Below are 23,217 nucleotides of genomic sequence, written 5' to 3' on the forward strand. Positions count from 1 at the left end.
GTCCCTGAAAAACCCAAGATGGAACAGAATAAACACTCACACTGCAAAAGATGACATTGGGCATAGAAAAGAAATATTCAACCATATAAGATTTAAACAGTGAAAACATTAAACTCTGTAGCTCTAACAACTATAGTCAGTGAAAAGTCACCAAGTGCGATAATTCTAACAAGCAACAAGTCTCTGGAGTTCCAATTCTGCCTCTCCAGCTAGGTTACTCACAGTCCTGGAAAACTTCATCTGGGGCTGGCATCTTTCTTAAGCAGCCATCTTGTGGTCCCGGCATCTCCATTGGGTCTCCACTGCAACCCACAGTCCTTCCCCACAGCTCCATTGGGTCTCTATGCAGGTATCCAGCAATCCTGCTTTACACTGCCCATGGCCATTTCCAAAACACAAGACTATATTGTAAATTCAATGACCCACTCTTTCCTGCATTTCTTATATTCCATAATACCAGGTATGTGTGTGTGGGGGGGGATGGGGGTAAAGCAGACTTTGTAAAACAGGGCACACCTTCAGCATTCAGGCTTCTTCAAAAGACTCTGCATTATTTCTGTTGTCCCAATGCAAATCAGGTAGCCCAATCTCAATGGTTATAATCTCTCATAAAATTGTAGGCAGCTAACAGGCATAAATCTTAGCCTAAAGATTTCTTTCTGTGCCATATCCCTCTGCTCACACCAGTCCATTTCTACGCAATGCAACCCTGCACAAATTCTCAGGACAGAGGCATAACAGCAAGCCTCTCACACAAACTGCTTCTAGTCCAGTCCAGGCAAAGCTCTTTCTCACCTTCACAAGCCAAACCTTGCAATTCATAGTTCCTACTGCATTCATGTCTTTAAACTCTGACCAGAATAGTCCATCAAGCCAAACTTTCAGCACTGCAAGGAATCTCTTTGGCCAAGGTTTCAAATCATTCCATATTCTTCTTAAAAGTCAGCTTCAAAAGGCCAAAGCCACATAGTCAGGTTTTTAACAGCAGCAATCCCACTCATCTGGTGCCAACTGTATTGTAACAGCCAGGTTCACATTGCTGACCAAGAGCAGCTTGTAGGAAAATAGGTTTATTTTGTCTTACAAACTCAAAAGGAAGCTCTATGATAATAGGGAAAATTATGGCATGAGCAGAAGGTGGACATTACCTCCTAGCCAACATCAGATGGACAACAGCAATGGGAGAGTGTGGCAAACACTGGCATGGGAAAACTGGCTATGATACCCATAAGCCTACCTTCAATAATACACTGCCCCCAAGAAGTGTCAATACCCAATGACCATCAGCTGGGAACCTAACATTCAGAGCACCTAAGTTTATGGGTGACACCCGAATCAAACCACCACAAGGGTCATCTGGGTCATATGTGCAATTCAAGTGTTTATAAATGAAAAAGCATTTACACTGAATATATCATGCATAGCAATAAAATAAAAACAACAGAAATAAGTTAAAAATGAACTTGCACAGTGGAAAAACACAAAACTTAGAGCAAATTATAGTAAGTTTGTTTTTGAAGATGAAAAAAGGTGTCAGTTACTCTGACTTTTACTTCTGTTTTCTATGACTGTTAGAGAATTCTACAGCTTCTTCTAAACAGTTAACAGCATCTGAACCATATAGAAATCATCTAAATTTATTATATCAGACACTTAAGTATTCAACATTTGTAATTATAATCAATATTTTATAAGTGATCTCTAACCAATAAAAATAAAAGTAAGTCAAATAATTACTGCCAATTACCTGCTAAAAGCAAGATATTCCTGTGGCAAATGGAAATTTTCTATTATAGTATTTATTGTTGAGAATTATTTTTGGTTACATGAAAAGGTTATGTGATTCCCAGAGGACAAATGCCTGTGAATCATTCATGTGGTATTCTTACATGGATGATTGTGGTAAAACTCTGATATTATGAAAGGTTAAGTTGATTCCTAAGGCCCTAGAAAATATTTAAGAGTAACGTTTAATAACATATAAAACTTCATCTCACCAAATAAACTATTATTAAATGTAAGGGAAAAATGAGTCAACTAGCTCAGCAATAGATGAAGTTACTTGCTTCAGACCGCCTGCCTTGCTAATTCAAACCTATATATAGTGTTCAGTTTCACAATGAGCCTCAGAAATGGCTTCATTTAAACAAGACAGTTGAAATGTTATCTTGTGATGAAAAATTCTTTGGGGTCATTAGATTATGGTATGGAGTTGATTTCTTCAAATATAAAAAAGATACATGGTCCAATCTTTGTTTTTATTAAGAAATCAAAGTTATAAATGATAACATATGTTTTTAATCCTTTTACTAAACACTTTTTGTTTTTCTTGGAATATTTTAATTTTTATATTAGGTGTGGTCTAAAACTAAAAAATAAAATAGTGAAAATAAAATGAAAGAAAATCTTGCTCACTCTTAGTTTGATGAATATAGTTTGGGGAGTTATTTATCAGATGGAGTATTTCTTTCACAAATGTGAAGAATGTCTTGGCTGGCTTTGAGAAAAGTCTATCTGTTTGTCTCCATGGACTTTTTTCTATATGTTTGCAGTTATTGAAAAACTTTGAGTGTGTTCACTGCAGCTGGACTGTTTCATCATTTTCTTTGGCTCTTCATGCAGTATTAACCTACTTGACTTTCAGAAATTATACAGCCTTGGACATTTTGTCTCAAATCAGAAACTTACTCAAGGCTTCCCAACATAAATACTAGTTGCCCTCACCTCAGAACAATGTGAATCTTGAAATTCAACACACATACAACAAAAAGCTTCCTTCTGTTGGGCTCTATGGCACAGAATGTCAGAGTGAAGTTGGATATTTACTGTTTCTTTGCCCTTCCACATGAAGAACACTGTATAGGTCGCTGTAACATGAGTTATACTGTTCCTTAGGTGATAACTAATTTGAGTGGGCATGAGAAACATGGAATTAGAAAAACCTTGATGAAGAACATGGTGCTTGAACTGAGCAGGATTTTGAGTTGCAGAGATGAACAAGATGTTCACACCATGAAGAATAATAACATGGGCCATTGTGCAGAGACACAAAGACCAGGCCAGGCTTCATGCCCAGGGAACATAGCACTGATACTCTTTGGGGAAATATCAGATACTGACAAAGCATTAGGGGAAATAAAGTTTGGAAGGATCAATCACAAAAATTACAGAGAAATTCCAAGTAGAGAATGAGATAAAGTAGATTGTAGGGAAGTCTTTGCATAGTAAATTACTCTGATGAGAGCATTCCTATCTGCAGGTATGGATTTAAATAATGTGGATTCGATTAATAAATCACATTTGGCCCTTTTGATGTCTTATATTGATTAGAAGCAAACTGGGTTTCAAACTTTAGCCATATTAGTTTTTCTTTGGTCATTTTCTGCTGTGCATATAGAATACCACAGGTGGCATAACTTATAAAGAAAAGAACTTTGGGGCTGGAGTGATGGCTTAGCATTTAAGGCACTTGCCTGAAAAGCTTAAGAACACATGCTCATAACTCCAGGTCCCATTTAGCCAGACACAGAGTGACACAATCATGCAATGTTGTACATGCACCCAAGAGGGTGCACATGTCTGGAGTTTGTTCGCAGTGGCTGGAAGGCTCTGTTGTGCCCATTCTCTCTCTCAAAAGTATTTTTTTCAAAAATTTTAAAAAATGCTTCAATTCTTATCATTCTAGAAGATAGGGAATCCAAGAATGATGGTCTTGGCATCTGGTGAAAGGTCTTCAGTCTGTATCACAGCAAGGCAAAAAGACAAAGGTCATACGTACCAAAGAAAACTCATTTTTATAACAAAGGCCCTCCTGTATTACTAATGTACTTCCACAAAAAAGGTAGTAATTCGTTCATGAAGATACACCACCCATGAAATAACCACCTCTGAAGGGATCTACCTCTTAGGATCATCATAGTGACAATTTCAATGTGAATTTCAGAGAGGATATTCTATCACTAGATAGTTCAAGCAGTGATGTGTATTTAAGACATGCTATTTGCAGAAAGAGTACAGAAGAAAAAAAAAAACTTTAAAGCTATTTCTATAAGGCCAAGAGAGTGAAGATGGACCAACAGAAGAGACTGTTGCTTATAGGAGGAAAAATTAATGACTGAATGTCCTTTTGAAAACCTTGATATTTAGTGATGTAATCTATTAGTTGAAAAATCACTAATATATGTTTTCAGCTTATATTTTTCCATCTATAAAATATAATCAACCTTAGAGTTAGCCACCCTTAAGTCCCCAAACATATATAACTATTGCCTATGAAGCCATCACAAATTTTGTGTATTTCCTCTCACTATATAGGTAGTCTCTGGGACTAATAAAACAAAAGGTGGGAAGCATTTGCCCAGTTTCTTAACTTATAAGAGAAGAGACTGAAGCCCGCAGGAGGGGCAGTGGCTCTGCATAGTTTTTCAGCTAGCTGTCCGAGGGCAGTGCAAAGCAAGTTCTACAGAAGTTAGCACCCTCTCCTTTCTTCTCACATTGGTTTGGAGTAGTGTTCATACTCTAGATCTGAAATGCAGAATTCAAATTAGGCCTCTGGCTTGAAAAATGGATTATGTATGCAGAGAAGTATGGATATGCAAGAACTTTATTTGCACTGAAGCAATGTTAATACACTTTCTCCCTGCTTAATGTTTCTTAATTTAAGTATAATTTTTGGGGAAATAACACACCTTGTTGTTTTGGTATGGCTTACTACTTTTGTTAAAAGCCTATTTCTAGGTAATCTTTCCCAATAAAGGCTGATGTTTTAAAGGACACCAAGGGTTTGCATCTCTGTGTAGAGACATTTAAAGGCAAGAGATTATGAACAAGAAGCCAATTGGATCTGCATATATACTTTGTTAGAACAATATTTCAACATAAGATTCAACTTAACATGTAAATATTTGGCGATCCCAAGCAAAAAGCCCAGATTTTCTTCTCGTTGGGAAACAGGAAAGGTGACAAAGTTAGGCTTGCAGTCCCTTACAGGCACACTCAGTGTGAGCTGAGAACCAGCATAGAAGTGACCATGTGGTCCAGTGAGCTACAGCTCTTTTGCCTTTCTCATCTTCCCCATCCACTTTGCTTCAGCTTTCTGCCTTCCACTTCCTTCCTGGCCAGGATAGAAGATTCCTACTTCTCTTCTTTCTGATCTAAGTCATGAGTCTTCCTTACTTGCCAAAATTACCTCTTTGTTTTTCAGTTCATGTCATACTACCAAGATACAAGTAAACAACTCCTTTTTCACAAGTTCTCTTTTTCAAGTACGTTCTACAGTGTTAAATAAGTTAAACACACAAAATTCTGATTAAGAACTTCAGGTAGCTTGTCCATTTGCATTTACTTAATATTCAGTTAGAATCTATCTAATGGAAAGAGGAGCTAATTTCATTTGGAGAAGACATGATATAAAACAAAAACATTATCTATTATTACTGGTTTTGTTTTTTTATTTTTATTTTTATTTTCCTTTTTGTTTTTTTTGCTTTTCAAGGTAGGGTCTCACTCTGGCCCAGACTGACCTGGAATTCATTATGTAGTCTCAAAGTGGCCTCAAACTCACGGTGATCCTCCTACCTCTGCCTCCCAAGTGCTGGGATTAAAGGCGTGCACCACCATGCCTGGCTTTTTATTACTGGTGTTAAATCTGCCATTTGTTCCATTTGTTCTCACTCAGAGTGTGTATGGGATACATGTACATACTCAGGATCATTTATATAATCATTTGCTTAGCAATAATAATATATATTCTCCATAAGGTTGTATTTTCCAAAATATATTAAATAATTTCCATGTTGTCATATATTCACTTATTTGACATAATTAAAAATCAAGTGCATATTATTTGGTCATGTAAGTATACCAAGTTTTAATGAGTTATGATTCTATACCTCATGATTTATATTTAAAATTATTTTAGATGATTTGGGAAGAGTATCTTGTACATATTCACTACCCATACATATATGCATACATACACATACATATACATACACATACACACACATACATACATATATACATATATCTATATGTAGAGAGAAAGGGAGAGAGATATGTCTCAATTTGCAGCTGCTTGCCTTTATCTGTGAGTGCTGGGTTTACAGTGTGAACCACCACATGAGGCTCATGATCTCTAACTCTTCTGAGACAGGGTCTCATGTATTTCACGCTGGCCTCCAGTTTGCTGTGAAGCTGAGAATGACCTTGAACTCCTGAGCATCCTGCCTCCACCTCCAGTGTGCTGAGATCTACAGGCAAGCCACAGCACTCCCAGTTTGTGTAGTGCCGGGGACACCACCCAGAGTCTCTTGGGTGATAGAAACGCACTCAACATGTGAGCTTTACCACCAGCCCATGACACATAGTTTTAAGCTTAACACATAAAAGTTGAAAATTCAAATGAAATACAAAAATCTCTAGAATGATACAATTTATCAAAGTCAGTCCAAGAGGAAAATTGAAGATGTGAGTAGTAATTTCACTATTTAAAAAATTGAATCCATATCTAAAAGCCTTTATATTGAAAAGTTGTTAGGACTACATTGTTCTACCCGTGAATTCTCTCTGACTGTTGAAAGTTCCAACATTACATAAACATTCCAAGAGAATAAAAACTAAATATGCCCTAACCCCTGTTAACATACTAATCTTGATTCTACTAGGTAATGCAGGCATTGCAAGAAAGAAATTTTTGAAAAATAAGCTATTGACATATGAATATAGATATAAAAATTCTAAAAAAATTAGTGTCAATCTAAATCCTGTTGTATAAAATTTCAATATCTTAAAATATTGATGTATTGAAGAAATGCAATACTGCATTAACTTTTGAAAAGATAATTAATAAAATTAATCATAGTAATACAATATATAAGAAAAATATCAATGATGCATAAAATTTGATATAAAGGGCTGGAGACATGGCTTAATGGTTAAGTGCCTGCCTGTGAGCCTGGTTCAAGGCTCAATTCCCCAGGACCCATGTTAGCCAGATGCACAAGGGGGTACATGCATCTGGAGTTCATTTGCAGTGGCTGGAGTCTCTGGCACACCCATTCTCTCTCTCTCCTCTCTCTGTCTCACTCTTTCCTCCTGTCACTCTCAAATAATCAAATAAAAATATTTAAAAATTTTTGATATAAAAAGTTGACAAAAATTGTAATTCAAAAGCAATGAGTTTCAAATGTAAGAAAAACCTGTTAGTTAAAAAAAAACTTATTTTTAAAAAATTCTTCAGAAGATGTCACATTTACTACAGCTTGAAACTTTTCTTTTAGATTAGGAATGAGACAAAACTTTGCATCATATCTAGAAAAACAAAGTATTACACTGTTACATATACATTCATATCTTGTAATATACCTAAAAATTATAGGAGTGCTTATGTAGAAGATAGTGGTATTTATTCTAAAGGTGCCAATGAGAAAAAAAATAGAAGCTTCAAGTGCTGCAGTGTTCAAATTCTCATCCTGCATGGTGGTGAGTGGTTGTTTATTTCATCATTTAAAATATGTGTTTCTTTCCATTTTCATACATATATATTTTGATCTTATGCTCTCTTTTTTCCCACTCTGTCTCCCATTAACAACTTTCTTCTTCCTCGTTAATCCCCATTGTAATTCCATCTCTCTCTCTTTTGACTCATTGAGTTAAATCAGGATCACCTGCATGGTCATGGGTGGAAGATTATTTACTGATGAATGGGTAACTTGCCAGTACCTACAACACTGATGAACCTGTCTCCCCATCTTCCCCAAACCATTAGCTGCTACTAGCTGTTCTTGGGTGAAAGGATACTCATGTATCCTTTCCCTATAAATGGTGATATATTGGCAGGCTTAGTCCTGTCCTGGAAACCACAGCTACTATGAGTTTATGAGTGTAATTGCCATCCTGTGTCCAGAATACAGTGTTTCACAGCACCCCACTCCATCCTCCTTCTCTTACATACTTTCTGTCTCCTCCTTCTCAGGTTCCCACAAGCCTTGGGCAAGATTTGCTCACTGGTGTAATAGTGGCATAAATGGTCTTCTTTCTAATTGGATATGAGGTTGACTTAACAGGATGGATTTCATACCTGGTGATGCAAACCTGGCCAAAATCTTATGGCTAAAGACATGGTCCCTAACTACTGTGGTTATGCCAAATTGACTGCCTTCCACATATATATATATATATATATATATATATATATTATGTGTATGTGTGTGTATGCCTTTCATATATATGTATGTATATATATGCATGTATTGGTACATGTGTGTATATACATAGATATACCTACATTCATGCATATACATATGCACACACACACATGTTTTTGTCCCTATAGAATAAAATACTGCTTAGTACTGTCTGAAGCCTCATTCCCAGAAGTTTCTTCCTAAAATGGGCAGTGGTCTATGCAGAGATGAAGAGCTTGCATAATTGCTGAGAATAAGTGACTATTATATGCTCAGCTTTAAGCAGCATGTCATCCCTTTTTCAAAAACCAAATTAGATATTTCTCTGCATATATATTATACTTAGAATTCAAAAATCAGTTTTGAAATGTTTTTGACTCCTATAGCTTAAACATATTTTATTTTGATTATGAGCAAGGATTATATAATTTCTATGCAGAGTTTTGTTCATGAAGGGTGATTCTGTCAACTGGTAATTATTTTCCTGAAAACTATCAATAAAATCTTCAGTGTATCTGCAGAAGCACTGAATCTTGTTTTTGAACTAACTACAACATAACAAAGTATTCTCCACTGCAAAGCAGTTTCCCAGGAATGAAATTCTCTCCTTCAAGCTTTAGCAATGTTTCATATATGTTCTTTCCTTCAATTAAAATAAAAAGAATTCCATGGTCAGGACATAGTGGGCAGGCACATCAAAAATCTCCCAAACAACTTTATACAACCCCTTTAACCCAAATTGCTTTCATGCTTGGTAGGGGATTTTTTTTTTTAAATTTTATAAATGGCAGAGAAAATGGAGGAGAGCCTAGAACCATTGATAAGACAAGAAGACAGCTAACTGCCCACCATGAGACTTTCCATCTCTATCACATCTGTCAGGGCCGGAAGCGATGTTATGAATACTTATCTTACTGGTAGCCTGACAACCAGCCCCAGGTTGATGATGATTGACATGTAGAATAATTCAAACCTATGAAAGCAAAAATCCAGAGACTACAAATAACACAACACTAAATCAGACTGCCAACAGGTCTGTCATAGCTCAGAGAATACTGAGGAAGAAGGGGGTGAAAGATTGTAAGAGCCACAGAGTGGGTAGAACTACCCGGAGGCATGGTCCCTTTCTACCCCACATAGGGACTGACTGAGGCCTTCATGACCCCACATTACTATAACCCCACTGAGGAATGGGAGTTGGGGTGAGGGGATAATAGTGCATAACCTGTCATATATAAAATAAAATTTTAAAAATATAAAAAAATAATGCATCCTCAATGACTGATACCAAATCTTACTTTTCTTTGCTTTTCATAGTATCTCAGCTGGAATTTAATACTTAAGCCTTACTTAATATAATATTATAAATTAAATCCAAAGTAAGACCTTTACAAACAGTTTTGAGGAGGTACAATAATATTGTCACCAGTCAATGTATTGAAGCTAAAATTGCACCTTAAATTCATTGTACCAAGATTCAAGATAAAAATGTGGTTGAATTGAGGCAATTTGGTTAACAAACTGTAACAATATCCTTCAATTGAGAGCCAACCCAAATTAAGATAAGGGAAGGGGCCAGTCAAAATGAAGCTCAGAATTTACCCCTTGCTTTCATAGCTCATAACGGACACTCGGCAGCCAAACTTGCACATTAACAGAGATCTCAGGACCGTGAATCCCAGCTTCTGTGGCAGAAAGCAGAGTATTGATGACACAGAGCATATCTAGGGGCTGAAGAAATGGTTTAGTGGTTAAAGGGCTTACTTGCAAAGTCTGACAGCCTGGGTTTGATTCCCAGTACCCACAAAAAGCCAGATGCACAAAGTGCTATATGCATCTGGAGTTTGTTTGAAGTGGCCAGAGGCCCTGGCATGACCCATACTATCTCTCTCTCATTGTCTGCTTCTTTTTATCTGGGTCTCTTTGTCATAGATAGATTATGACATCTGGCAACAGATGTGTGCCTTATTGAATTTTAGACCTTCTGCAGTTCAGTTTAAATGTTTCTTCTACATCTGACTCCATTTTCTTTCTTTTTCCTTTTCAAATTTTTATTAACAACTTCCATGATTATATAAAAAAATCCCATGGTAATATGCTCCCTCCCCCTACTTTCCCCTTTGAAACTCCATTCTCCATCATATCTGACTCTACTTTCATCTTGTATTTATTTTGTGCACAGAACAAACTGCTTTAAATCATTTGAAATGTGCTGAGACTTCCTGCATAACTCAGTATGTGATTAGTTTGGACAAATATTTAGAAGCAGCAGACTTTTGGAAAAAATGAGGAAATAATACTTTTGTTGAATATAGTTTTCTTGGCTGCTAATCTTGCTCAACTATTTCATTTCACTGCCGAATATTTTGAGTGATGGTGGTGTTTTCATATTTAGAGATGTGTGTTAAAACTTCCTGTAGTGGTTATGGGTTTGTTTGCTTTCAAATATATGTTCATTCTTGCTTATTAATTTTTTTCTTTTTGCTTGTTGATTATATTTTGAAGTCTTTTAAAATTTTATTTCATAAAAGGTTACACTCTTCTGAAAAATTCCCTGAACTCTTGTGGGTATGTTGTAAGTCTGCTTCAGTGATGAACTCTCAGGAGCCTCTGGATTTCTGCTTTTGTATGGGCTGAGTATCCTCAGAGTCTGACTTCTTCACCCTGGTGCTGATTGTCAGGATCACCATGGAAGCAGCACTCTTTCTTATCTCTCCATTTCCTCTTTGGTTTCACTTGAGCCTTTGCTGAGATGCAAGATGTGGCTTATCTCCTCAGGCCTTGCTACCTTCTGAAAAAGCAAAATAGATTCTCCACTGGAGAGTGAAGTCAGCATAGGTTAAATTGGATAAGCACTATTAATTTAGGAGGATTTTTATGGATGTATGCCCACTTTTAGCCAAAGACTAGTGGGAGCCTGACATTGGTGAGCATAATCTTTGTCTCCATATAGGGTTTAGACCTGGTTCATAGTTCCAGATATAGGTTCCTTTCCATTGAGCAGATCTCTTAACCAATCAGAAAGCCATTGGTTTGGTGGAAAGATTGTAAGAGCCACAGGTTGGGATGTCATGCCCAGATGCATTCCCTCCCCTCAATAACTGTTGATCCCACAACCCATAACTCACAACCCCATGGGGAATACCAGTAACCCCACTGAGGAGGAGCCCCTGTAGAATGGGGACAGGAAGGAGAGGAAAAAGGGAAAGGATGGCACCAACATATGATGTATCCATACAAAGTATGTTCTTAATTATATATATGTCTCCCAGGGAAATGGGTGGTAATAAAAGAGTATTATATATATGTTATATGTTATATAGATAGATATAGATATAGATGCTATAAATATAGATATAATACCCTTTTATCACTTCCCATTTCCCTGGGGGCCCTCTTCAGTGGGGATATTGGTATTCACTGTGAGGTCATGAAGGCCTCAGTCAGCAGTCTCTGGAGGGAAGAAAGAACTGCCTGAGGATACTCCTACCCACTCTGTGGCTCTTGCAATCTTTCCATCCCCTCTTCTGCAATGTTCTGTGAGCCATGGTCTGGCTGTTAGCCGTCTGATGAAGTGAGTTCTCTGTAGCCTCTGGATTTCTGCTTTAATTGGTTTTGACTTGTCTGTTACCAAAAGCCCTACAGCTGGTTGTCAGGCTACCGATGACAGCAGCATTCATGTTGCTGCTACTGCTACAATTTCTTCTGGGCCCGGGCAGACGTGGTAGAGGTGACACATCTCATGATAGGCAGTTGGCTCTTTTGTTGCCATATTGACGGATCTTGGATCTCTGCAGTTTTCTCTACCATCTGTAAAATAAAACAGATTCTCCAAATGAGAGTGAGAGCAGCTTGAATTAAAGAAGATAAGCAGAGCTATTTGAGAGGCTTTGGGGTGTGTTAGGTCCCCCTTCTTATCCAGAGGGCAGTAAGTGCTTCTCCCTAGAGTGTGAGTTTCCTGCCCATGGGATTCTGGCTGGGTTCCTAATACCAGATAAGAGTTCTCTCCTACTGAGCGAGCCTCTTGTCCAATTGGAGAAGAATTAGTTACTAAAAAACTATTGCATAAGCATGCACTTCTTGCTTCACTGTTTGATTTAGTAGCTTGCAGGATCCCCTGCTTATTCACACCATTGGAGACCATTGTCCTACAGCAACTCCCATAGCACTTTTCCAACACTATGAGGGCGAGACAGGAGTGAGCTGGTTTCCCTCTCAGTTCCAGCATGGTGTTTCCCTGTCTTGTGACCACCACCTGTGGTGTCTGCAGCAATGAAGTGTTTAGGCATTAAATAGCCTTATGGGCCTCCCTGGCCCACAGCTCACTGTGGGGGTAACCCAATTGTTGCAGTCCTGTTCACATTGCTGGTAGAAATCACCCAACCAAGAGTAGCTTCTGGGAAAAAGAGATTTATTTTGGCTTACAGGCTCGAGGGGAAGCTCCACGATGGCAGGGAAAACGATGGCATGAGCAGAGGGTGGACATCACCCCCTGGCCCACAGAAGGTGGACCACAGCAACAGAAGGGTGTGCCAAACACTGGCATGGGGAAACTGGCTATAAAGCCCATAAGCCCACCCCCAACAATACACTCCCTCCAAGAGGCATTAATTCCCCAATCTCCATCAGCTGGGAACCTAGCATTCAGAACACCTAAGTTTATGGGGGACACCTGAATCAAACCACCACACCAATTTTTTGCCTTGGATTTATCTGGCAGTGTCCATGGTTTAAGGTTGAGCTTTTACTACCTTCTGCAGGGTGCTTCTGACTGAACCATCCACTCTCCCTTATTTGGTGGTTGTGTCATGTAGAATGCTAGCCAGAGGGGTTTCTATGGAACTGATTCATGTTGTCTTAAGTTTTGTGCAATTCTCCTCCCAACCTCCCTACCCACTACCCCGCCAAGACCTTCCTACCTCCTCTACCCTGTCCCTTGCTTAGCCTGGCAAGTACATCCTCCTCTCCACCTTCCCTATCTCCCCTTTCACCTGATCTCATTCTAGTTTACTTGAGTTTTGATTCCATGCAGTGCATGCAAATCTAGTAGATATTTTCCTGGTGAATTGCTACTTTAATCATTGGGAAGTACAACTCGTTTTTTGCAATTAAGTCTGCATCATTTTCCCACATTATGTGATGTTGTTATTGCAATTTTTCTTTGGAATTTGTGTGGATATGTTTTTCTATATTCTACCTTTTCAACATTTTCATATGCACACATAAAGATAAGTCTGTTCTAAACAGCATCTATCTAATTTTTTTAGTTATTTTTAGCAACATTTTTAAATGTAGCTTATTTACTGAGATTTTACGCCTTATAGACATTTTATAGTAGCTTAGTCAATTTTCCATCATTACAAAATACCTGAGATAATGTACTTAGATTTGTTTGGCTCACAGCTTTGGAAGCTTCTGACCACTGGCCAATAGGCTCTGTTACTGTTGGGTCAATTATAAGGCATCACAACAGGGCACCATCATGGATGGAGGAACCCTACTTATCTTGTGGCCAGGAAGTCAAAGAGGGAAAAGCAAGACTGAGTTCCCATAACCCACTGTGTTGACATGCCTCCAATGACATACAGACTTCCCACATAGCTTTGCCTCTCAGAGATTCTACAGCCTTCCAATAGTGCTACCCTGGGGGCCAAAATTTTAATATATGGTCATTGGTGATACATTATAGCAAAGTATACTTAACTTTACCATCTTATTTTATGTTTCCTCTTCCTTACTATGCAATGTTCCCATATCTCTCCTGTCTTGATGCTATCTTGGTATTATTTCTATTTATGCTTCATTATCATGAAGGGTATATACTCTTTTGTTATTTTTAAAATGGTTGTTCTTGAGATTTCAAGTGTTGTTTATCAAAAAATCTTTCATGCAAATTGACCCTTGGGTGCTTTTTCCCTTAGAAAGCTTTAACTCTTCAGATCTCTAGCTCAGTTATAAATTATTGTTGCCCATTAAATTTACTTTGTGTGTTAAGCCTTATTTAGGTTTGTTGCTATTGACTATACTGTCAATATTCATTTATACTATTCCCTTGGCTCAGTCTATATTTTACTACTCATTTTCTCTCCATATCTTTGAGATTGTGTTTTGGATCATCTTTCCTCTGCCTAAAGAACACAAATTATTACTTTTATAGTTTTAATATCAGGTGGTCAATTATCTTTGAGTTTTCTTATTTTTTCTTTTATTTATGCAGGGTATTTTCATTGTGTATAAATATCACAACTTTACCCCTCAGTTTTAGCATACTGCAGTTATCAGTTTACCTTGGTGAGAGGTCACTTATGACATTATTATTTCTTCAAATACTTTAACTCTTTAAAAATATGTTAATTTAATTTAATTTATTTATTTTAAAGAGGGTAGAGACAGAGGCAGATAAAGAGGAATTGGAATGCCAGGGCCTCTAACCACTGCAAACAAACTCCAGACATATGCACCACCTGGGGGATTGAACCTGGACCCTTAGGCTTTACCTGCAATGCCTTGACCTGCTAAGCCAACCCTCTAGCCAGAAATACTTTAAAGATTCTTAATTTTTCATTTTATAGCTCTATTGTGATGTGCTTACATGTCATTAACTTTAGTTTATGTAAGCATAGGCTCTGTGGTTCTTTGCATAAAACTTGGATGGTCAGAACAGTTCTGAATCCATAGCTAATACCTTGGAAGCTTTCTATGGTTTTCTATTTCCCTCTTTCTCTCTTTTCCCGTTTCATTTCTGACTTCTCTTTCATTCAGCTATTGTTGTACAATAAGAACCTGAATCATTAATTACTTAAAGTGAAAATTACTTGCTGCCTGGGAAGGCTTCAGCAAGGAAGGTTCATCTGCTTTGCTCGAACCGTCAGCTAGGACAGCTTAACTGGCTTGAAGATATGCTGCCATGATGGTTAAGTCACATGACCAGCAAGTTAGTAGCTGCTATGGGCTAGAACTTCATTCTGGGATGAATGCTAAGGACATTCTTTTTCCATGTAGAGCTCTGCTCCTGCAGTTCTCCATGGCCAGTTTAGGCATTCTCACATTATTATTGTAGCTAATAAGAATGAATAAGAATAAGAATGAATGTCACAAAAGACAAGAAATGGAAAACCCAATTTTCTGATAATTCATAGTGTCACTTGGGCCATCTTAATTGCTCAAGCAGTCACAGATCATAAGTCAATGAACATGGTTCTACCACTTACAATAAGTATAAAAGGATTTGAGTGTTGTGTTATAAAATCATCATGGTCTCCACTAAGCAAAACATATTTTATCTATTTCAGCTGCATGCAAAATACTTTCCCCACCTCACTTGCATTTGAACATACATTGTGCTAAGTATAATTTGGACATTTTATTCTGATTTAAATCACTTATTGTTTCTTTTTGAATTCTACCAAATGTGTTGTTTCATTTTCACATTAATTTGTGGAATTTATGTTAATTTAGTTTTAGTTTTAGTTTTTGTTTTTGAGGTAGGGTCTCACTCTAGCTCAGGCTGACCTGGAATTCACTATGTAGTCTCAGGATGGCCTTGAACTCATGGCCACTATCCGATCATCCCACCTCTGCCTCCCAAGTGCTGGGATTAAAGGCGTGTGCCACCACACCCAGCTGAATTTATTTTAATTTTTATTGAAACATTTGTATTTGGTTCAGTTTTAGTTTGTAGTTCTTTTTAAAAATTCTAGAGATTCATTTCATTTTCATTGGTGCTGCTTTCATCATATAAAATGCTCTTAGATGCCTTCCATGTAAGAGTTTGGGGTTTTCCTCATGTAGACATGTCATGCTGCACTTGGTATTCCTACATACATGCTGTCATCTATCCCAAATCACCTAATTCTCCTTTCTCCTCCCTCCTTAGGTGTATTGTTTTTATCACACTATTTCTCTAGTAGAAGTTATATCAGCTAACATTAAAACAAATGGGCAAATAGTTCTTATTAGGAACTGGCAAGAAACTGTAGTCTGAAGATAGACCTTGTGGCTGAAGAAACTAACCACATGTGTAATGAAAATATAAAGGCTATATGAAAGAAGAATAAGAGTTTTAGGCACAGAACTCCCAAACATATGATAAATCTCTGTCATTGTGTTAGGATGTAGTAGAATTCCACAAAACCTTACATAATGTACCCATAAAGTATATTTAAAGAAAATATTTAGCATTATAGCACTCCAGTCTTCCTTAAAGCCTGTTATGAGCCTTTGTCATTTTAAAGCTTTTTTAGAGAAACTTTTTTTTTTTTTTAAGGAGAAAATACAAGCACACTTCCACCAATGAGGTTCTACCTCGTAAAAGCTCTACAACCTCTAAAAACAGTCCTATCAGCTAGACCAAGTATTCAATCACACTAGCTGATGGAAGACCTTTCACATTCAAACTGTAACAGAAGTTAAAAAAAAAAAAAAAACTAAATAGGGGAAGAAAAAATACATAAAGCACATAAAGAGAGAAGTTATTTCACTATGCCTTGTTTGTTTCACACACACAAAAAAACATTCCAAAAAAAGGAAATAAAGGAAAGTGATATATTAAGAAACTGAAACACTAATACATTCAGGCAAGAAATCTGCTTTTAATAGAAACTTCAACTTGATTTAGTTATATTTACACTGTCTTACAAATTATTATCTATAAGCAAAGTCATCCAGAAAATTAAGGGAGGCATATAATATAAACATAAAAATTAAAATTTTGACAGAATAAAATAAATATCATTTAGTAATTACATTAAGCATGTTTGCAAGCCCAGAGTAAGCCATTAAAAGTAGAACAACTGTTCAAAACATGCTGCCAAATTTCTTCAAAATGAGTTGTTTTGAAATGTTGACTAAATATCTCAGAACTATATATCATCTTTAGTATAATTAAACATTGTTAAGACCAAAAACATAGCTTGTCTTTATATTCTGAAACATAAATTGCATATGACATCTTCCTTCATACCAGGACACAGAAAATTATTGTTTGTTAACATTTAAAATTATTTTTAAGAAGTTTCTACCATGTATATGTAGCTGTATAACTCATGTATTACTTCCATTTATTTTTTTAAAAATACCTGCTTGGAAAAATGTAAATGTCCAGTAAATATTTATTCAATAAGTATGTATGCATTGACTAAAGAATATTAATATTTAACTAATTTAATGAGTGGACAAATTTAGTTCAAATGGGTTGAATGACTTCTGAAAACCACTCAAGAAGTGATGGACTTTGAGGTCCACCTCTGCCGGTTGAGTGCTGAGGCTGACCATTCCTCTGCAGATGGAGTCATCTTGCAGTAAGAACTTTATGGCACATACTGCAAAGCGGGACGTGTTCAACAATGTAGCGTGTGATAAAACTGTTGTTCCTCTTTAGCAATGTGCATTCAAGGAACATGGTACATTGAGTCCAACTTGGTGCCAATCCCTGCACATGCAATTGTGATGCACTAACTCAGGCAATCTGTGTCTCTGTTTTTCACTAGAACCTATCCCTCAATAGGAAAGGAGTGTTCTAAACTGCCTATAATCTGTATACCTGACAGCTATTCTTTTGTTTATTATTTTCCTTCCTCCACCAAATGGGCTTTGCTTCTCACATTCCCATAAGTTTGGGAACACATGGTATATCCCTGGTATATAGGTAATACAACTTTACAGAAGATAGAAATGTCAAGATGGACCCCTCATCCAGATAGGAACAGCATTTTATGCCAAAGCTCACTTCAGAAATGAGAGCATTTTATTCTCTTTTCTCTCTGCTGTTCTTGGCCATTCTACCTTGCCCAGCTAACCTTATTAAAATAAAATTATCTCATGCTTTTGCATCATTAACAATGCTAATGTATTTCCCAGCCCTTTGCACTGTGCCCTATTGGATTTTCCAGCTGATTGTCCCTAAATTCTGTTCCAAGAGTCTTCTCCAGACCTTTTCTTGTAATTTAAACTGGGTTCTTCTAGATCTGGCTTCTCTCATAGCCCCACCCCTCTCCCCTAAGGGAAACTATTGCTTCATCCAGTGCCCCACATCAAAGGCAGTGAGGAAGCTCTGAAATTCATCTTCCTCCTTAAGCTTTGCCATTTTTCATACTGTCATGCTTTTTGCTTGTTGTCATTTTACCAAACACTTCTCTTCATTCACATGAAGGACGTACAACTGGTTCAGTGTTTTCTCTAGGTCACAACTATCATCAGGAAATTTTAGCTCCTACTTGTATCACTTACTCACTATTTTGCCATTGTAATTCTTTTCACAAATTTTCTACTGTGTGTTTTTTTTCCAATGTTTTCACATATTAGGTGATCCTTTGAGGTGATGCCTTTTTTGTCCTTATGAAATGTGACATAGCATCTAATTAAAATGTTAAATAGTGCTCATCTATGCTCTGCCTCAAATATCTTGCCCTTAAACTTCCATGTCTCCTGCTAAGCCAGTATTTTGATTTTTCTTTGATAACCAGATGATTGACTGTTCTTTTCCTCCAAGTGCATCACAATCCTTCATTCTGAAGTCCGCATGAGAATTGTGATATCCAAAACTAGAAAGATCAACATCAGAATCTCTTTTATAAGAAACACAGTTTTTCTTGAGCTCCTTCCCACATCTCCCGAGTCAGAAAGTATGATGTTGGAGCCTTCCAAATTGTTTTTTTGTTTTTTTCCGAAAGCCTCTAGGTGGTTCTATTACACACTGACTTTTGAGAATCACCAATGTAGAGGGTTAATTCTACCTCTTTCTTCTTAGCATCTTTAATAAAGGTACATGATAATGAAAACTCAAAAATGAATATATTATATTATTCTAAGTCCTACAATATGGAATTTTTCTTAAAATGTATTATGTTCCATCTCTGACTACCATCTGCCTTCCATATACAGCCCTCGCCATAAATCTGTCCTGTTTTTTCTACAGCTCATGGTCTGCTAAATTTGAATACCATAAAACTACTAACTGTCCATTTTTTAGGGATACTTCCAAAAGTGCTGGGTTGGGCTGGAGAGATAGTTCAGTGGGTAAAGTTCTTGCCTGGAAAGCATGAGATCCAGAGTCGAATTCCCCCAGCCCACCACAAAAGGCTGAGTGTGATAGAACGCATCTGGAATCTGAGCACTGGGACAGGAGAATTCCTGGGACTTGCTGGCCAGCTAGTGTAATGTACTTCGTGAGTTCTAGGCTGATGAGAGACAGTGTCTCAAAAAAAAAAAAAAAAAATGTGGATAGTGTCCTGAAGCTAAATTCAGTAGTCAAAAGGGGGATAATGTTAATCCAATGGCCACACTTTATTCACTCTTCACACATGTTAAGCCTGGTCCTTTGTCTTTATCCTCTCAACTAGGCTAAACCCCAGAGGCACTCACTTGGCCTGCTGGGGGTGGTGTCTCAGTTCTGCTCTGTCTGTTCCACTCCATGCCAGGCTGCCCATGGGTGGTCCCACGGGCTGCTCCTTCTAGCAGCGGGTATCAACACAGAGAGGCACATGGAGTCTTTCTCTCTGAGTTCAGTGACAGTGTTCTGAGCTTTTGCTGGGGTTTTTAAAGTCAGTTTTTCTCAGTCACCCTGGCTACTTGTACCTTAGGGTTAGCTCATGCAAAGCTGGTCTCTGGTCATGGCTCCGGGTTGCCATGATGATGTTGTCACTGCTGGGTGAGTGCCTCATTTTTACTTAGAACGATTGCTCCTAACATGTTCCTGGAACAATATTCAAGGTTGTCTTCTGGCCTCTACATTGGAGGTGCACACATCATGTTCCACACCACTCACATGTGAACACACACTCATGAACATGCACACACACTTGCTATTAAAAAGTGTCTTGAGTATTGCTATCCTCTGTGAAAAAAATTAATTTGAACTGAACATGACTGAATTATGGATTGAACACATTTACACTTTTGAACAGTTAGCTTTTATGCAACTGCAGAAAACTATATAAGTTTTGATATTAATTTTTGTTTGTTTTCTTAAGAAATTGACTAAGCCAACAGGACATTGTATTTAATATTTACTTTTCCATGTCCAGTGTATTCTCCCTTTTTCTTTCAATTGTGCAGGTTCTGCTGAACTTCTTCTTTGTGTCCCATGCTCTTCTTGTCCTACTCTGGTCTACTCTGGTATGTTTATTCAAGGCATGTAATATCTATGGCCAGTATTATGGGGATAGTCTGCAAAAAGCTCAGAGTTTATATATCTATATCTCTATATTTAATTACTCATGACATCATAAGAAAAGATTTTGTGCCAAGTACCCTGAATTATCTTCCTTCCCCCCTTGCCTCCTTTCCATTCCCCTTTTCTTCCCTTTCTTTCTTTCCTTTCTTTCTCTCTCTCCCTCTCTTCCTCTCTACTTAATGTTTTCTAGGTCTCATGTCCTCCCAGAGTCTGTTCTCTGTGAGAAACTGCTAGATCCCTTATCCTTGACAAAGTAAAAACTTCTAGATAAATAAGAGGGGAAAACATATCCCCCAGGGCAGAAAACCCTTGATACCAGATGTCTCCTGGAGTTACAGTATCTCAGAACAATCTCACATACATGAAGTTACCTCTGCATCACATACACAGTCATAAAAAGTTCAGAGGTTTCTTCTCTCCACATGTCACAGAGAGAAGTGCACATGTTGAGTGTGTCCTTGATACTGACAAAATTACAGGATCAAAACTAGAAAGCACTTTTGAACACCTACTTCTGTTCTAACCCAGTGATGATTTCTTTTATTAGTAAACTTCCCATGTGTCATCCAGAGTACATGTGGATCCCTAGTAATAGGTGGACACTGTCTCCATTGGATGTTCATTTGATTTTCTTCTGCTCTACACACTCCTTGATCTGATAATACTATATTAGGAAACCATCTAAAGAAACAATTTCTGCAATACACTAGGATGTAACTTTCAAAATCATCTGTCCATGGCCATGTGTTTTTAATAAAACATGGAAACCTTTTATAATAAAACATGAAATATATATTAAAATATAAAAATAGAACAATCTGGCTATCAAAAAAGTTAATTAAAAATTACACAACTTATATGATAAAGTACTACAATCCCATTGGGATTATATATATATACCTCCAAGTAAAGTGTATATATATATATATATATATATATATATATATATATATATATATATATGTTTCACATGTATATGTATTAATTGTGTATATTCATATATAATCTTATATACATTTATATGAATATATACTTACATTAACATGACAGTTTAACATCAGAATATATTTATATTTATGATCAGAATATTTTTTCTCAATTTTACAAAAGCAGCAAGTCACAAGAGTATTAAATGTAACTAATTTTTGTTATGTGCACTTCACAAATACATGCACAATCATAAATCCATATTTATAGAGTACTATCTTTATGGTTTAAACAAAATGCTATCTATGATTGTCTTAATGTAGTGTGATCACACCTCTTTTCTCACCTATATTTCCATATTGAACATGTGTTATATAAATTATAACTTTTATCTAAAAATATGTTAAAAGAATGTGCTGTCTTATTTTGCTTCAAATTATGAACCCTTCTAGCTGCATGCTTTATGGTTCTGTCCTTTTGGGTCATGCACATTATTTGTATCTGTCCTCCACATAAAGACTACACAACCATCATACAGTTCTCTTCTTCAGTTTTTTAAACGTTCTTTCCTTTTCACATGAAAATACATCTCTTCAAGCCAGGGTTCTCAACCACTCTTTCATTGAAGAAATTCATATTTAATAAAGACCTTTAATAGAGTTGGAAATATACCAGAAAATAGCACATCACTATTATAGGTGTATTTGAAATACTATGGTTCTTACCTTCACAAAACTTATTAAAATATGGTTAGGATATATAATGAACAATTGTATGAACAAAATGTTGATGATTACTGTTAAAAGTCATTAGGGTAAGAGAAGTTCATGCAGCAGAAAATTCTACCCTGACTAATAATCAAAGCCTAAGAGAAAGTGAAAGTTAAGAATTAGTGACTTAGTCAGACACTGGAGTTAGCTGGGGCTGGTTGGGATAAATAATGCGTTCCAAATGATGGAGAAGTGTGAAACATCAATTGGATCCCCTTCTTCCCCCTTCTCTCTCCTCCTCCTTCTTTTGATCCTTCTTTTCCATAAAATTAATATTTATTGAGCAAATTTTTATATGCAAGTGTTCTCTCAGGCCCTGAATATAATGTAGCAATTATAGTCTTCCTCCAAAATGTTTACAGTTTAATTGGTGAATCAAAAATATAACTAGAGCCGGGCGTGGTGGCACACGCCTTTAATCCCAGCACTCAGGAGGTAGAGGTAGGAGGATCGCCATGAATTCAAGGCCACTCTGAGACTACAGAGTTAATTCCAGGTCAACCTGGACCAGAGTAAGACCCTACCTCAAAAAAGCAAAAAAAATAATAATAATCATATATATAATCATATATAATCATATGATTATATTATATATATATATAATTAGGATACAAAGAAGGAAAAACACAAGAAGCATGGGTATTTCCTTTGCCATCCCAATATGGTTAGAATTTTATAAAGCTATCAGAAATTAATATGCTATCAGAAAAAATGTGGGTAATAGGGATAATGCTCCAAGATCAATGCTATGGAAATGGTTCATTCAGAGTAGAAGACAACCTTTAAATTCCAACATGATTTCTGATGTATAGTTCTATTGATGTATTATTGAACACATCTTCTATTTCATCTCTCCTCTACAGGTCTGTGAGACTGGCAAAAAAAAAAAAAAAGCTGCAAGTGGTCCCTAAAGAGATTGTTACTAATGTAATCCTATATATGGTCTTTATTTTATTTATTGTATGTAATCATTAGAGAATGGTTATTTTTATAATATTAATAATAAATAAGTACTACGGTAATAAGAATTGCCCTGTGTCTAACCAGAGAACACTGGCTGGAAATGAACTTTGGATGGGCAAGATGGCTGCTGCCTTTGACCTGACTCATGTCCTGGGCTTAGGTTAATTTATATATAGTTATTAAAATTAATATTTGATAT

At 36.8% G+C, this 23,217-nt stretch overlaps 1 protein-coding gene across 8 annotated transcripts in view; it reads left to right on the plus strand.

Annotated features, from left to right (window-relative positions):
* Positions 1-22,995, plus strand: part of C2H8orf34 (chromosome 2 C8orf34 homolog) — a 420,783-nt gene extending 397,788 nt beyond the window's left edge. For 4 of the 8 annotated variants that reach the window (XM_045144291.1, XM_045144293.1, XM_045144292.1 and 1 more), the window contains 2 exons: positions 20,241-20,300; positions 22,919-22,979. In XM_045144291.1, the coding sequence (XP_045000226.1) occupies positions 20,241-20,300; positions 22,919-22,926 (68 nt within the window). In that variant the 3' untranslated portion in view covers positions 22,927-22,979. Of the gene's footprint in view, positions 1-20,240; positions 20,301-22,918 lie in introns of all 8 variants that reach the window. The other 4 variants (XM_045144297.1, XM_045144298.1, XM_045144295.1 and 1 more) reach the window with 4 other exon arrangements.
* Positions 22,996-23,217: the final 222 nt, after the last annotated feature.

Source organism: Jaculus jaculus, chromosome 2 (assembly GCF_020740685.1).
Source record: "Jaculus jaculus isolate mJacJac1 chromosome 2, mJacJac1.mat.Y.cur, whole genome shotgun sequence".
In the NCBI taxonomy this organism is placed as follows: domain Eukaryota; kingdom Metazoa; phylum Chordata; class Mammalia; order Rodentia; family Dipodidae; genus Jaculus; species Jaculus jaculus.